At 52.0% G+C, this 15249-nt stretch overlaps 1 protein-coding gene, 1 long non-coding RNA gene and 1 other non-coding gene across 3 annotated transcripts; 2 read left to right on the plus strand and 1 right to left on the minus strand.

Moving 5' to 3' along the window:
* The first annotated feature begins 6088 nt into the window (after positions 1–6088).
* Positions 6089–9391, plus strand: RPS11 (ribosomal protein S11). Its single transcript, XM_003915900.4, has 5 exons — positions 6089–6201; positions 6923–7054; positions 7244–7319; positions 7642–7771; positions 9209–9391. The coding sequence occupies exons 1-5, from the start codon at positions 6187–6189 to the stop codon at positions 9330–9332; spliced, it is 477 nt and encodes a 158-aa protein (XP_003915949.1). The 5' UTR covers positions 6089–6186; the 3' UTR covers positions 9333–9391.
* Positions 7444–7531, plus strand: LOC116271774. The gene has a single exon (XR_004180524.1). It is a non-coding gene; the product is annotated as a small nucleolar RNA SNORD35 (small nucleolar RNA).
* Positions 8590–10571, minus strand: LOC110741949. Its single transcript, XR_002519022.2, has 3 exons — positions 9910–10571; positions 9197–9349; positions 8590–8813 (listed from the first exon to the last, which is right to left on the minus strand). It is a non-coding gene; the product is annotated as an uncharacterized LOC110741949 (long non-coding RNA).
* Between the last annotated feature and the right edge of the window lie 4678 nt (positions 10572–15249).

Consider the following 15249-nt stretch of genomic DNA (forward strand, 5'->3'; position numbering starts at 1 on the left):
CACTGTGTCTGCTGTGGAGGCAGGCCCCTGGCAAACGGGGGCGTGAGGAGCTTGAAGAGGGTAGAACAGGCTGTGCTAATACACAAAAAAGTAATTGTAACTTGCCCTAAATTGAATTATCCTTTATATACACCATTTACAAACCAAGTAATTGTGGTTGGCAGTACCTGGCGCTTTCCAGTTAATGTAAAACTCATTCTAATTCAGCTGCAAAGTATGGACCCATCCCCCCACTGCCAGGCTGATGTAGTCACAGCAGTCTGTAGAAACAAGCATTTTGCAAATGATAAGCACTGGAATAACATAATGCTAGGCTTTATGCATAAAACCTATTAGGTCTGCCAGTCTGAATCCTGGAAAGGGCATTGATACAGAGCATTTAGTACTTGGTAGCAATTTAATAAAATGTCCCAGGTCAAAGCTTGCTGGGGTGGGCCCCATTCCCATTTTACTGATATCCAGCAGTCAGGTCACGTAATACGTCATACCCAGGGCTTTACCACACTCAGCCTAAATACTAAAAGGTAAACATGCTGTGAAGTAAAGGAAGCTGGATTCATGCTGTCCTTGGCAATTGGATGCCAAGACTCAGGGATAACCCTTTGGTAGTTGTGTACTACATGTACAACATAACCCCAGAGAAAGATGAGTGTACAGTGCTATGCTTTGTGTTGACAGATTATAACTTGCCACACCATTCCATCATGGGCTTTTTTTGTTTTTGAGACGGAGTCTCGCTCTGTCGCCCAGGCTGGAGTGCAGTGGCGTGATCTCCACTCACTGCAAGCTCTGCCACCTCCCGGGTTAACGCCATTCTCCTGCCTCAGCCTCCCTAGAAGCTGGGACTACAGGCGCCCGCCACCACACCCGGCTAATTTTTTTGTATTTTCAGTAGAGACAGTTTCACCGTGTTCACCAGGATGGTCTCAATCAGCTGACCTTGTGATCCGCCTGCCTTGGCCTCCCAAAGTGCTGGGATTACAGGCATGAGCCACCGCCTCCGGCTTTATTATTATTATTTATTTTATTTATTTATTTATTTTTTTTGAGATGGAGTCTCACTCTGTTGCCCAGGCTGGAGCACAGTGGCCGGATCTCAGCTCACTGCAAGCTCCGCCTCCCGGGTTTACGCCATTCTCCTGCCTCAGCCTCCCAAGTAGCTGGGACTACAGGCGCCCGCCACCTCGCCTGGCTAGTTTTTTGTATTTTATAGTGGAGACGGGGTTTCACCGTGTTAGCCAGGATGGTCTCGATCTCCTGACCTCGTGATCCACCTGTCTTGGCCTCCCAAAGTGCTGGGATTACAGGCTTGAGCCACCGCGCCCGGCCAACTCCGGCTTTAAAGCATAATCTTAAACTTCACAAACTCCATGTGAAATAGTACAATTACCCTCCAAAAGCATGATCCATTAGCAAATGGGAAAGTGGGCTTTAAAAAACTTAAATTTTTTTTTTTTTTTTGAGACAGAGTCTCACATGATCTTGGCTCGCTGCAACCTCTGCCTTCTGAGTACAAGTGATCCTCCTGCCTCAGCCTCTCTAGTAGCTGGGACCGCAGGCACGTACCAACACACCCAGCTAAGTTTTGTATTTTTAGTAGAGATGGGGTTTCACCATTTGGGCCAGGATGGTCTCGATCTCTTGACCTTGTGATCCGCCCGCCTCAGCGTCCCAAAGTGCTAGGATTATAGGCGTGAGCCACCGCACCCAGCTAAAAATTTTTAAGATTTTGAGAAGACACCATCAGGAAAGACAAGTCACAGACTGGGAGAAAATATAAGTCATCTCTATTTGAAGGTCTTGTATCCTGCTATAAAGAACTCTTGCCCAGGAGCGGTGGCTCATGCCTGTAATCCCAGCATTTTGGGAGGCCAAGGCAGGAGGATCACTTGAGGCCAGGAGTTTGAGATCAGCCTGGCCAACATGGTGAAACTTCATCTCGACTAAAAATACAAAAATTAGCTGGACGTGCCAGTGGGCACCTGTAATCCCAGCTAGTCAGGAGGCTGAGGCCGGAGAATCACTTGAATCCGGGAGGCCGAGGTTGCAGGGAGCCAAGATCTCGCCACTGCACTCCAGCCTGGGGGCAAGACTGAAACTGCGTCTCAAAAAAAAAAAAACAAAAACCTCTTACATGATGTGGTGGCTCACACCTGTAACCCCAACCATTGGAAGTGGGAGGACTGGCTTGAGTCCAGGAGTTCGAGTCCAGAGGGGGCAACATAGGGAGACTCTGAGTTAACAAGAACTTTTTGTTTTTGAGACAGCGTCTCACTCTGTTACTCATCCTGGAGTGCTGAGATCCCAAAGTGCTGGGATTACAGGTGTGAGCCACCATGCCTGGCCAAGACATTTTTTAAAAATTAGCCAGGCATGGGGCGGGCATGTTGGCTTATGCCTGTAATCCTAGCACTTGGGAGGCCGAGGCAGGCGGATCACGAGGTCAGGAGATCTAGACCATCTGGCCGACACGGTGAAACCCCGTCTCTACTAAAAATACAAAAAAATTAGCCGGGCGTGGTGGCGGGCTCCTGTAGTCCCAGCTACACAGGAGGCTGAGGCAGGAGAATGGCATGAACCTGGGGGGGTGGAGCTTGCAGTGAGCTGAGATCGTGCCGCTGCACTCCAGCCCGGCCGGGGGAGACGGCGAGAGACTCCGTCTCAAAAAAAAAAAAAAAAAAAAAAAAAAAAATTAGCCAGGCATGGTTGGCATATGCCTGTGGTCCCAGCTACTCAGGAGGCTAAGGCAGGAAGATCCCTTGAGCCCAAGAATTCAAGACCAGTCTGGGCAATACAGACAGACCCCATATCTACCAAAAATATTAAGCTGAGCATGTTGGTGGGTGCCTGTGGTCCCAGCTACTTGGGATTCTGAGATGGGAGGATTGCTTGAGCCAGGGAGGTTGAGGCTGTAGTGAGATGTGATCACACCACTGCACTAGAGCTTGGTCAACAGAGTGAGATGAGATCCTGTTTAAAATTAAATAAATACGGCCAGGCACAGTGGCTCACACTTATAATCCCAGCACTTTGGGAGGCCAAGGCAGGTGGATCACTTGAGGTCAGTGTTTGGGTGAAGGAAAAGGGACAAGATGGAGGAAGGTGAACAAGATGGAGCAGTCCCTGTTGCTTCCGGGTTCTTCCTCACCAACTTTCCCGCGCGCGGGAAGATGCAGATCAACCGAGCATGCTCCAGGTGATGTCAATCCGAAGAGATCAAAACTTACCCGGCCACGCCTATGGAGATGCCCCTATCACGCCCTTATCCTGCCCACTGCCCTCCCCCTTCCAGTACCAATGCATAAAAGTCTGCCACTGGCAGGAGCCAGCGTGACTTCTTCGGCCCCCGCATTTGTGGACCGGAGAACATCACCCGAGAGCGCCGGCGCGACTTCCCTGGCCCCCCACACCTGAGGACCAGAGAACCTCGTCCGAGAGTGTGTGCATATTTGCAATAAAAGACTGCCACTTTCTTATGTACTTTGGCCTCATGTTTAATTACTTAGCTCTCCCAAATTAAGTTACATTAAATTAAATCAAAACAGTTAGTGCCAAATTAATTTAAATTAAAACAGTCAGCAGTTGCAGACAAGCCTGGCCAACATGGTGAAACCCCATCTCTATTAAAAATACAAAATATTAGGCATGGTGGCGCATGCCTATAATCCCAACTACTCTGGAGGCTGAAGCAGGAGAATCACTTGAACCCAGGAGGCGGAAGTTGCAGTGAGTCGAGATTGTGCCACTGCACTCCAGCCTGGGCAAGAGAGCGAGACTCCATCCCAAAAATAAAATAAAAAAGCACCAAGACTTTTGAGATAACAAACACACACACACACACACACACACAGAAAACCTCTGTCTATAACAGCACTGTCCAGCAAAACTTGGTATTTTTTTTTGGGGGGGGGAGAGATGGAGTCTCAGTCTGTCACCCAGGCTGGAGTGCAGTGGCACGATCTCAGCTCACTGCAACCTCCGCCTCCCGGATTCAAATGATTCTTCTACCTCAGCCTCCAAGGTAGCTGGGACTACAGGTTCGTGCCACCATGCCCAGCTAATTTTTTTTTTTTTTTTTTGGACGGAGTCTCACGCTGTCGCCCAGGTTGGAGAGCAGTGGCGCGATCTCGGCTCACTGCAAGCTCCGCCTCCTGGGTTCACGCCATTCTCCTGCCTCAGCCTCCTGAGTAGCTGGGACTACAGGCGCCCGCCACCGCGCCCGGCTAATTTTTTGTATTTTTAGTAGAGACGGGGTTTCACTGTGGTCTCGATCTCCTGACCTTGTGATCCGCCCGCCTCGGCCTCCCAAAGTGCTGGGATTACAGGCGTGAGCCACCGCGCCCGGCAGCTAATTTTTATATTTTTAGTAGAGACGGGGTTTCACCATGTTGGCCAGACTGGTCTCGAACTCCTGACCTCGTGATCCGCCCGCCTCGGCCTCCCAAAGTGCTGGGACTACAGGGATGAGCCAGCACGCCCGGCCTTTTTTTTTTTTTTTTTTTTTTAAATGTTCTATAGCTGCACTAATTGATAGACAATACACAAGCCACTAACCCCACCTGTGGCTACTGAGCACTTAAATATGAATAGAGTGAGGCTGGGTGCCGTCTCACACGTGTTCCCAGAACTTTGGGAGGCCTCCGGAGAATCACTCGAGCCCAGGAGTTGGAGACCAGTCTGGGTAATATGGTGAGACCTTGTCTCTACTAAAAATAAAATAAATTAGCTGGGCATGGTGACACACACACGTAGTCCCAGCTACTTGGGAGGCTGAGGTGGGAGGACTACCTGAGGCTGGGGTGGTCGAGGTTGCAGTTAGCTATGATTGAGCCACTGCACTCTAACCTGGGCGACAGAGACCCTAGGGAGTCTCTAAAAATACATAAAATATTGTCATTATTCAGCTATTTAGACTTGCGCTGTTCAACACAGTAGCCTTTAGCCACATGTGGCTATTTAGATATAACACAGTCAAATTTAAAATTTTAGGTCCTCGGCTGGGTGCGGTGGCTCATGCCTGTAATCCCAGCACTTTCCGAGGCCAAGGCGGGTGGATCACCTGAAGCCATGAGTTCGAGACCAGCCTGGCCAACATAGCAAAACCCCATCTCTACTAAAAATACAAAAATTAGCCTGGCGTGGTGGCGCGTGCCTGTAATCCCAGCTACTCAGGAAGCTGAGGCAGGAGAATCGCTTGAATCCTGGAGGCGGAGGTTGCAGTGAGCTCATATCGCGCCACTGCACCCCATCCTGGGTAACAGGGCAAGACTCCATTTCAAGAAAAAAAAAAATTAGGTCCTCAGTGGTAAAAGTCACGTTTCGAGTGCCAGTCACTACTGTATCCACCAGCGCAGATACAGAACATTTCCATCACATAAAGTTCTACTAGACGATCCTGTTATCGACAGAAAACCAGCAGAAGGATCGCTCCACCGCAACCCCTGGCACCAATTAAATCACCATCTGCGGATGAAATGAGAAGAGTAGCTTGCTTTCTCTTTTTTTTTTTTTCCTTTTTTTTGAGACGAGCTCGCTCCGTCGCCCAGGCTGGAATGCAGTGGCGCAATCATAGCTCACTGCAGCCATGCCCTCCCCGGCTCAAGCGATCCTCCTGCCTCGACCTCCCAAAGTGTTGGGATTACAGGCGCGGCCACTGCACTCGGCGAGAGTAACTTTCACTGCACTTCTGAAAGCTCGTGGGCAGCTCCTGCCCCTAACAAAGATGGCGACACCGCCACACATGCTCCTAGCACTCTCCGGCGGCCTGCCCTTCAAAAAGACGGCCGCCGCCTCATCCAGTTTGAAGGCCGAACGAACACAGCCACGCTGTATCCAAATCCCACGGGAGCCTACGCCGCGCAGAAACAGGACGGACTCCGTACGACTCTCGCGATAATACGGGCGGGCTGAAGGCTGCTCACATCTTACCAGCCTGAATAATCGCGCCCGGCGCCGTGGGGCCTAAGACTCTCGCGAGACAGTATCCACCACTTCCCGCCCGTCAGTCCTTCGCGGTCCCCGAACCGCCTGCTGGTTGAAGTGCAGCCTGTCAATCAGAGTCGCGCTCGAGGCCCCGCCCAAGGCCGTGTACGCCGCTCCTTACGTAAGTTCCTCTCCAGCCCCTGCGTAGTCGATAAGGAAACCCGGACGCCACTGCCGCTTTCTTTTTTCAGGCCGGCCGGGAAGATGGCGGACATTCAGGTGTGGGCTCGAGGCTTGGTGTCAGGCTGCAGGGTCCGCCCTGGCCTTCAGGGGCGTATCTGGGAGGGCAGAGCCGGGCGCCCAAGTTCGCGGGTTAATTCCGGGCGTCCGTGATTATTTTCTAGAGATTAGCTGGGGCGGAGGGCGCATGCTTTTGCCTTTTTCTAGACGAGTGCTTCCTAATTCCTGGGGGCTTCGGGCGTTAATGGAGGCTCAAGCGTTTTAGGACTTACCTTCTTAAAAACCAAGTTTAAGAAGGTATTCTTGGAGTTTTCCGGTCTTAAGGGTTAATTCTATGGAAAAGGACTCCTAAGGGCGAATCCAAGGAGCCTGCCGTTTGGTATTTAATTCTGAGTTTTTATGTACCACATAAGGAGTGAATCCTGGGTGGGCGACCTTGGGTCTTGGAGAGTGATCCTCGCTGAAAGATGTCCAGGGTGTGAGAGGGGTGGTCCTGGTGTAGAGGATGAATTTTGCAAGCCCTGGGAGGCCTTCTGGAGTATATAAATTGAAATAACCTCGGGTTTAGATCTGAGTATGAATTACAGGTAAGGTCGGGGTGGTCGTGTCTTAGAGGGTGATTCTGGAGCACCAGGCCTTGGAGGCCAGCGCTTTGCAAGTAAATGTAGAGAATGGGGTCTGGGAGGTTCTGGGAAGGTCTCTAGGGCTGGTTGCTGCCGGCTCCAAACTTAGCAGCTCATCAGTTTTCTCATACCTGTAGACTGAGCGTGCCTACCAAAAGCAGCCGACCATCTTTCAAAACAAGAAGAGGGTCCTGCTGGGAGAAACTGGCAAGGAGAAGCTCCCGCGGTACTACAAGAACATCGGTCTGGGCTTCAAGACACCCAAAGAGGTGCGGGGAACCTCAGAAGAAAGAAGGGGACCGTGGCGTCCCTGCACGTGTGCCCACATCGAGTTGCGTCTGAGTGGCCGGTCCCGGGGCTGATGGGAATTGTAGTTCTCTTCCCTGGGGCCACGCCCCCGGCTCTTTTCAGGAACCGCCTGCCCAAGGCTCACTCTTTTCTCTTTCCTATCCGTTCAGGCTATTGAGGGCACTTACATTGACAAGAAATGCCCCTTCACTGGTAATGTCTCCATTCGAGGGCGGATCCTCTCTGGTAAGTGCGGGAGTTCTTGGTGTCTGGGGCCTGAAATAAAGAAGGGGCTTGGGGCCCAGACTCCTGGGTCCTGGGTGAGAGAGGTGGTTGGGAATGCAAACTTGTGGGTACAGGCAGGGGCATTGGCAGATGATGTCGGTTTTCACGATGGTCTTCAGATGCCCACGTGGGCACTGCTGAGAAAGCCACTTGGTTAAAACTGATGCCGGAAACAGGGCTTCTTGGGATTCCTGCTCAGCTGCTGCTGACTCCTAGCATGCCCCAGGTTACCCATGGCCCTCTTTCCCATGGGACTTGACCTAGGATCTGCCCCTGCTCCTAGGTGTGGTGACGAAGATGAAGATGCAGAGGACCATTGTCATCCGCCGAGACTACCTCCACTACATCCGCAAGTACAACCGCTTCGAGAAGCGCCACAAGAACATGTCTGTGCACCTGTCCCCCTGCTTCAGGTGAGCACAGTGGCCCATCAGGTTGCTCAGGCCAATTTAAGGCCAACTGAGGGAGTGGGTGACTGAGGTGGCATCTCTGGGAAGCCCCAGAGTCTCAGGATTTCTATATTACATGTTCTTCAGAATCAAAGTGTTCCACAGGTTGAATATCGCTGTCTGAAACGCTTGGGACCAGATTTTGGAATGTTCTCATATGCATAATGAGATGTTTTGGGAATGTGACATATGACATAGGTCTAAACACGAAGCTCATTTGTTTCATGTCCATCTTACTCACATAGCCTGAAAGTAATCTTACGCAGTACATTTTATAATTCTGTGTGTGAAACAAAGTTTGCATACATTGAACCATGGGAAAGCAAAGGTGTCATGCTGGTACACAAAAAATGTCTGATTTTAGCTGGGCACCGGGCTCAAGCCAGTCATCCTAGCACTGTAGGAGGCTGAGGCAAGAGGATCCCTTGAGCCCAGGAGTTTGAGACCAGCCTGGGCACATGGCAAAACCCACTACAGAAAATACAAAAGTTTGCCAGGTGTGGTAGCATGTGCTATAGTCTCAGGTCCTCAGGAGGCTGGGGTGGGAGGATTGCTTGAGCCCAGAAAGAGGAGGCTGCAGTGAGCCGAGATGGCACCACTACTCTCCAGCCTGGGCAACAGAGTAAGACCCTGTCTCTCCCAGACACACACACACAAAATTCAGATTTTGCAGCATTTCAGAATTTTTGGATTAGGGGTGCTGAACCTGTAATAGACAGGTGCCTTGGAACCAAAAGGTTACACCAGATGGGAACCTCAGAAATGTTGGAATTAAACGTTTGTTCATTCCCTCAGCGTGTTTTATTTAGAGCTTATCACGTGCCAGGTTTGGTGTGAGATGCTGGGGGTTCGGTGGTGAGCCAGGGACAAAGTCCTGCTTCCTCAGAGGGCACCTTCAGGCAGGGTGGGTGCCAGATGTCAGCCAGGTACAATGAGGGTGGGGATGTGGGCAGCTGATAATGGTGGCCCTCTGGGCGGGAGGATCTTGGGAGCAAGGTGAGAAGTCCTGTGGGCAGGGAGGAGGGTGGCCCGAACTGATGCTGAGCGGTAAGGGGCCTGTGGTCGTGGGTGCTACAGGATCCCCCTGCTGCTCTGCTGGAGTGGGGTGGTGAGGAGGCCACTGACAACCTGGGGGCCTCCAGTTTGGTTGTGAAATGGAGCTCGTCCACCCCAGCAGTCCTCAGAAGGGTGGTCGCCTGCTCTGTGTACAGCGTTGAGCTTGGTACTTGGCACAAAGTTTGTACCAAAGAATGAGAGGGAGGTTGAATTGGCAAATAGATCTTGGTTAGGGTTTGGTAGAGCCAAAGCAGAGAGCCTTCAGCCTGGCGAAGGGGAGGGAGGGCCTCCTGGGGTCCGCCGGGGTGGCCCCTCCTGAGGACATGGCCTTACCTGCCTCCACAGGGACGTCCAGATCGGTGACATCGTCACAGTGGGTGAGTGTCGGCCCCTGAGCAAGACAGTGCGCTTCAACGTGCTCAAGGTCACCAAGGCTGCTGGCACCAAGAAGCAGTTCCAGAAGTTCTGAGGCTGGACATCAGCCCGCTCCCCACGATGAAATAAAGTTATTTTCTCATTCCCAGGCCAGACTTGGGATCTCTGTGCCTTTACCAGAGCACTGGGGGGATGGGGGTGTCCCTCGGGGAATTGAGCAAGGCTGCTGTCAGGCCTCCTGCCCGTGTCTGTGGGTGAGGACAGTGGAGCCTGAGATGCCTGTCTTCCCCTGGGTGTCCTTTTTTGGTCCTTGTCACCTTTTTGGTGTCTGAATAAGGCTGATTACCTGGTGTGCTGTCCTCCCCCGCCCTCCGGTCTCTGGGGAGGAAGTTAGTGAGGGCGGAGGCCCCTGGGTCCTCCAGGCCCTGGTCTGTCTCTTTCCTGACCACCTCGGGTGGGGGGGAGGGGAAGCTACAGCCCGCCTGCTGTGGGCATGGGCTCACCCAAGTAGAGTGCGATGTGCTGAGTCCCTGTTGTCTGGCTGTGAACTGTAAAGCTCTTGATTTCAGCCTGGGCTTCCTATCCTTGCTTAGAGCCAAGGAGGGGGCCCCATGCACCCACCACCCACTCCTAGTTGGGCACCATGCCTATTTGCATATGAGGAAAGTTACCTGGGAGAGGCCAAGTCCTCCACCTGGAGTCCCAGTGAGTAGCCGAGTTCCAGATCTCAGATTCTAGAAACTTCCTTTGCACCGGCTGCCTCAAAATCGAAGTAAGGAGATTGGTGGTGTGGGCAAGTGGCATCATGACGCTGCCCTGGAGCCCACTCAGTGGCACCGGGGCCCAGGCTGCTGGGAAGGAAGTGAGTAGGAAGCGCCCGGAGATGGCCCAACACCCAGGGGCCGCAGAGATGGGGGCCTTGGGAGGAACAGGGCAGGACGGACACGGTGGCCCAGGGTTGTGGCACATGGGGAGGAAGGGTTTTGCAGAGCTGGGGAGAGCACAGAGACCACCGGGAGAGGCAGGTACGATAGAAACAGGTGCACTTTGCGCATCACAGAGGTGGGATGACAGGCGTGGGGTGAGGGGGCAGCAAGGCAGGAGCACACCAGAGGGTCTGTGGGACCCAAAGGGGAGAGACCTGCATCAAAGCAGCAGCAGAGATGGGGGTACAGGGAAGGGAGGTCTGAATGCCTGCTGACCTCTTTCGGGCCTGCCGGTGCCGGGGTCCCCAGGTCCCTGTCCCCCAGGCCTGTACCAGGGTCTGAGCCCAGCACTGGTACAAGGGTTGGGAGACAGGGCCATGGGGAGAGGAGCCGCCGCTGCCGCTGCTGTCTCGGGGACGCCGCCTCCCCGTGGGCCCAGTCCCTGCCTTATACCCAGGTCCAGGGAGGGCGGGGGTTCCTGCCAGAGGAAGTGGGGCCGCATCAAAGAGGGCAGGAAGGGGCAGGGACAGGTTGGGGGACGCCGCCCTGAGTCGCAGAAACTGCACACCCACCCCACCCTATGCTAGGGGCAGTAGAGATCCAGAGAGGGGCAGAGGGGGAGTGTGGACTCCAGAGGGAGGGGACGGAGACCCAGAGGGGGATGGGAGGTCACGGCCCCCTCCCCTCGGCCGCAGGTGTTTCCGTTCGGGTGGGGCGGCTGTGTTTACAACAACAGCCCGGCTCCCCGGTTTCCTCCTCGATTGTTGGGGCGTCTCCTTGGCACCCCATTGCGTCAGGTTGTGTGCTGGGGTCAGAGTGTGTGCTGGGGAGGGACCTCTGCTGGGCCTGGTGGATGCAAAGACCAAGTTTAAAAGACCCCCTGGAACCCCTCGACAGGCCTTGCACCTGAAGAGTGGGGATAAGGACTATAGGTTCTTTTCATTTTTTAATTTTATTTTGTTTTTGAGGCAGAGTCTTGCTCTGTCGCCCAGGCTGGAGTGCAATGGCACAATCTTGGCTCATCACAACCTCCGCCTCCCAGGTTAAAGCCATTCTCCTGCCTCCATCTCCTGAGTAGCTGGGTTTACAGACGTGCGCCACCACACCTAGCTAGTTTTTAAATTTTTAGTAGAGAAAAATTTTAGTAAATTTTTCACCATGTTGGCCAGGCTAGTCTCAAACTCCTGACCTCATGATCCACCTGTGTTGGCCTCCCAAAGTGCTGGGATTACAGGCATGAGCCACCATGCCCGGCCAAGAGAAACTATTTCTTAGCCCAAATATTCGTGTGTCATAGTTCAGGAACAAGTCAGTGACAAACTTCTAAGTAATTCAACCTGAAGAAATTCTTTATATTCCAAGATAATTGCTCTCTGAAAGACACCAGCCTTCTGGCCAGGTGCAGTGTCTCACGCTTGTAATCCCAGCACTTTGGGAGGCCAAGGTGGGTGGATCACGAGGTCAGGAGTTCAAGACCAGCCTGACCAAGATGGTGAAACCCCATCTCTACAAAAATTAGCTGGGCATGGTGGCAGGCACCTTTAATCCCAGCTACTCCGTAGGTTGAGGCAGGAAAATCACTTGAACCCGGGCAGTAGAGGTTGCAGTGAGCTGAGATCGCACCACTGCACTCCAGTCTGTGCAGCATAGTGAGACTCCATCTCAAAAAAAAATATATATATATATATATATATACACATACACACCAGCCTTCCTCATCTGAAAATCTTTCATGGAATCATAATTTCTGTAGAAATCTGCATATGCCTTCTTTTTTGGTTCAGCTACAGCAAACGTATAGAAAGCTGCAGCCCCCAGGGATACCATAATGCTTCAACAATATGAAGTCACAGATGCTTGGCCAGAAGGCCACGCATCTGAGGTTTTGGCAAAACTTCAGAAGCCATGGTGGTTACTGTCCTTGATAACGTACGTCCGCCTCAACACCAACGTCCTTCCTGATTGATGGAAAAATGGATGGTCGTGAAGGAATTAATGATGTGAAGTTGCCACATTTTCACTGGGCGGACCTTGACCCCTAGGCTTCAGGGGCTCAATAACTGGAAGCAGTAAAGCTGAGCCAGAGGCCCCAGATGCAACAGAGACCCACCCAGGCTCTGTTCCAACTTCTGGCCCTGCAGCTCCCTGGCCGTGTGTGGCCTTGGAAAAGAGACCCACTTCTCCACCACAGAGCCTCAGTTTCCTAATCTGTTAAATGGCTTCTTGCCTCCCTGCCCTATTGGGAGGATCAATATGCTCATGTGTGCCGGGTCCTGTGGCTCATGGCTGTAATCCCAGCACTTCGTAAGGTCGAGGCAGGCGGATTACTTGAGGTCAGGAGTTTAAGACCACCCTGGCCAATGTGGCGAAACCATGTCTCTGCTAAAAATACAAGTTAGCCGGTGTGATAGCGTGCACCTGTAGTCGCAGCTACTCAGGAGGCTGAGGCAGGAGAATCACTTGAACCCGGGAGGTGGAGGTTGCAGTGAGCCGAGATTGCACTCCACCTGGGCAACAGAGGGCGACTCAGTCTCAAAAAAAACCCAAAAAAAACCAGTGCTCATGTGTGATAATGGGATAGAACCGTCCTGATTAAGTGTACACTGGAAAGTGACAATGCGGGGGGCCCTCAGCCTGCTGTTGGAGAAAGGCCCCATAGTGTCATGTTACAGCATCCCCTGAGGCCCCTTGGTCAGGCTTAAGGACCAGGGCCTCTGGCAGGCAGCCCTGGCTGTAATGGACCTATGGTTTTTGTTTTAATATTTATTGTATGATTGCAGAATCCTGGCTCCATTACAGCAAGCCCTGGTAGTTTGTCACGGGATGTTGAGTCTGTTTTAGCATGTTTCTAGAATATTCTGTCGAATATCTATAGGGGGCCCCAATGGCATTGCCTTTTCACAGGAAAGTTAGCTTTTATAGTACGGTTCTGGGTTTATAATGATAGCGGTCAGGCCAGGTGCTGTGGCTCACACCTGTAATCCCAATACTTAGGGAAGCCAGGGCAGGAGGATCGCTTGAGCCAGGAGTTAGAGACCAGCCTGAGCAACATAGGGAGACTCCTGTCTCTATTAAAACAATAATAATAATAATAATTAGGCCAGGCGCGGTGGCTCATACCTGTAATCCCAGCACTTTGGGAGGCCAAGGCAGATCACGAGGTCAGGAGTTCGAAACCAGCCTGGTCAATATGGTGAAACCCCATCTCTACTATAAATATTAACATTAGCCAGACGTGGTAGTCCCAGCTATTCGGGAGGCTGAGGCAGGAGAATCGCTTGAACCCAGGAGGCGGAGGTTGCAGTGAGACGAGATCATGCCACTGCACTGCAGCCTGGGTGACAGAGTGAGACCCCAGTTGGGTCTGTAGTCCCAGCTATTCGGGAGGCTGAGGCAGGAGGATCACTTAAGCCCAGAGGTCCGAATCTATAGCAGGCTAGGATGACACCACTGCACTCCAGCCTGGGTGACAGAGTGAGACCCTATCTCAAAGCAAAAAAATAAAAAGACAGGCATCAGACCTACCCTGTGAAAACAGGGCAGGTCTCGGTTATCTTGTATTGCAGCCCTGCACCTATGATATTAGAGCCAGATGGGCGTCATTGCTGCAGCCTCCTGTGGGCTATTAGAATACTAAGTAAGACCTTGGGCTCCTGTAACAGGCCCTGCTGATATTATATGGTTGCAATACTCAGGTATATTATAGCCGGCCCATGGCTGTATTTGTAATTATATAATTTAAAATATGTTATCGGCCAGATGCAGTGGCTCACGCCTGTAATCCCAGCACTTTGGGAGGCTGAGGCGGGCGAATCACAAGGTCAGGAGATCAAGACCATCCTGGCCAACGTGGTGAAACCCCGTTTTAATAAAAATACAAAATTTAGCTGGGCATGGTGGCATGTGCCTGTAGTCCCAGCTACTCGGGAGGCTGCGGCAGGAGAATCGCTTGAACCCGGGAGGCGAAGGTTGCAGTGAGACAAGATTGCACCACTGCGCTACAGCCTGGTGACAGAGCGAGACTCCGTTTCAAAAAAAAAAAAAAATGTTATTTATGTAGCAGGCACCTGAGCTCATTGAACTAGTCCCAAGGTGTGTGAGTGGAGTCTGGAAATTGAATTGGAGTGTGTTCCAGGAATAGTTAAGCAGGCCCACTGCCGAGTGTCAGCACTGCCCTGAGCGCAGCAGGAAATTCCTCGGTCTAACACTGTAATAAGTCCTGGCTCTATTACATATTATAGCAAGACAGGCCAGGCGCAGTGGCTCAGCCAATCCCAGAACTTTGGGATGCCAAGATGGGAGGCTCTCTTGAGCCCAGCAGTTTGAGACCAGCCTAGACAACATAGGAAGACCCCCATCTCTACAAAAAAAAATTAAAAATCAGCCAGGCGTGGTGGTACATACCTGTAGTACCAGCTACTTGGGAGGCTGAGGTGGGAGGATCGCTTCAACCTGGGAGGTTGAGGCTGCAGTGAGCTATTATCATGCCACTGCATTCCAGCCTGGGTGACAGAGTGAGACCCTGTCTCAAGCAACAAAGTAAAAATAAAAGACCTATGGATGTTTCAGAGGCCAGTATAAATTTAGCTAGAACATTCTAGCAGAACACCAAGGATGCTCTACATGAGTTTTAGGAGCACATCAAGCCTTCCCAGGGCATTCATTCTACAAATATTTATTGTGCTGTTCCCCAGGGATGGGTGCAAGAGTGAGCAAGACAGCTCCAGCCAGAGCCTGGTGTCAGAGCCTGCAATCCAGTGGGATCCCTGGGGGCCCAGCCTGGCTGGGGAGTGGGGGCGTTAACAGGAACCAGGGCTACTACGGCTGCCCTGTGTGCCCCATGTGGAGCCTTTGGCCTGCTGAAGCTTCTAATGGAAAATAGTAGGTTGGTGCAAAAGCAATTGTGGTTTTTTGTTTGTTTGTTTTTGAGTCTCACTCTGTTGCCCAGGCTGGAGTGTAGTGGCACAATCTCAGCTCACTGCAACCTCCACCTCCCAGGTTCAAGTGATTATCCTGCCTCAGCCTCCCTAGTAGCTGAGATTACAGGCATATGCCACCACGTCTGGCTAATTTTTGTATTTGTAG

This window comes from Papio anubis, chromosome 20 (assembly GCF_008728515.1).
Source record: "Papio anubis isolate 15944 chromosome 20, Panubis1.0, whole genome shotgun sequence".
NCBI classification, from domain to species: Eukaryota; Metazoa; Chordata; class Mammalia; order Primates; family Cercopithecidae; genus Papio; species Papio anubis.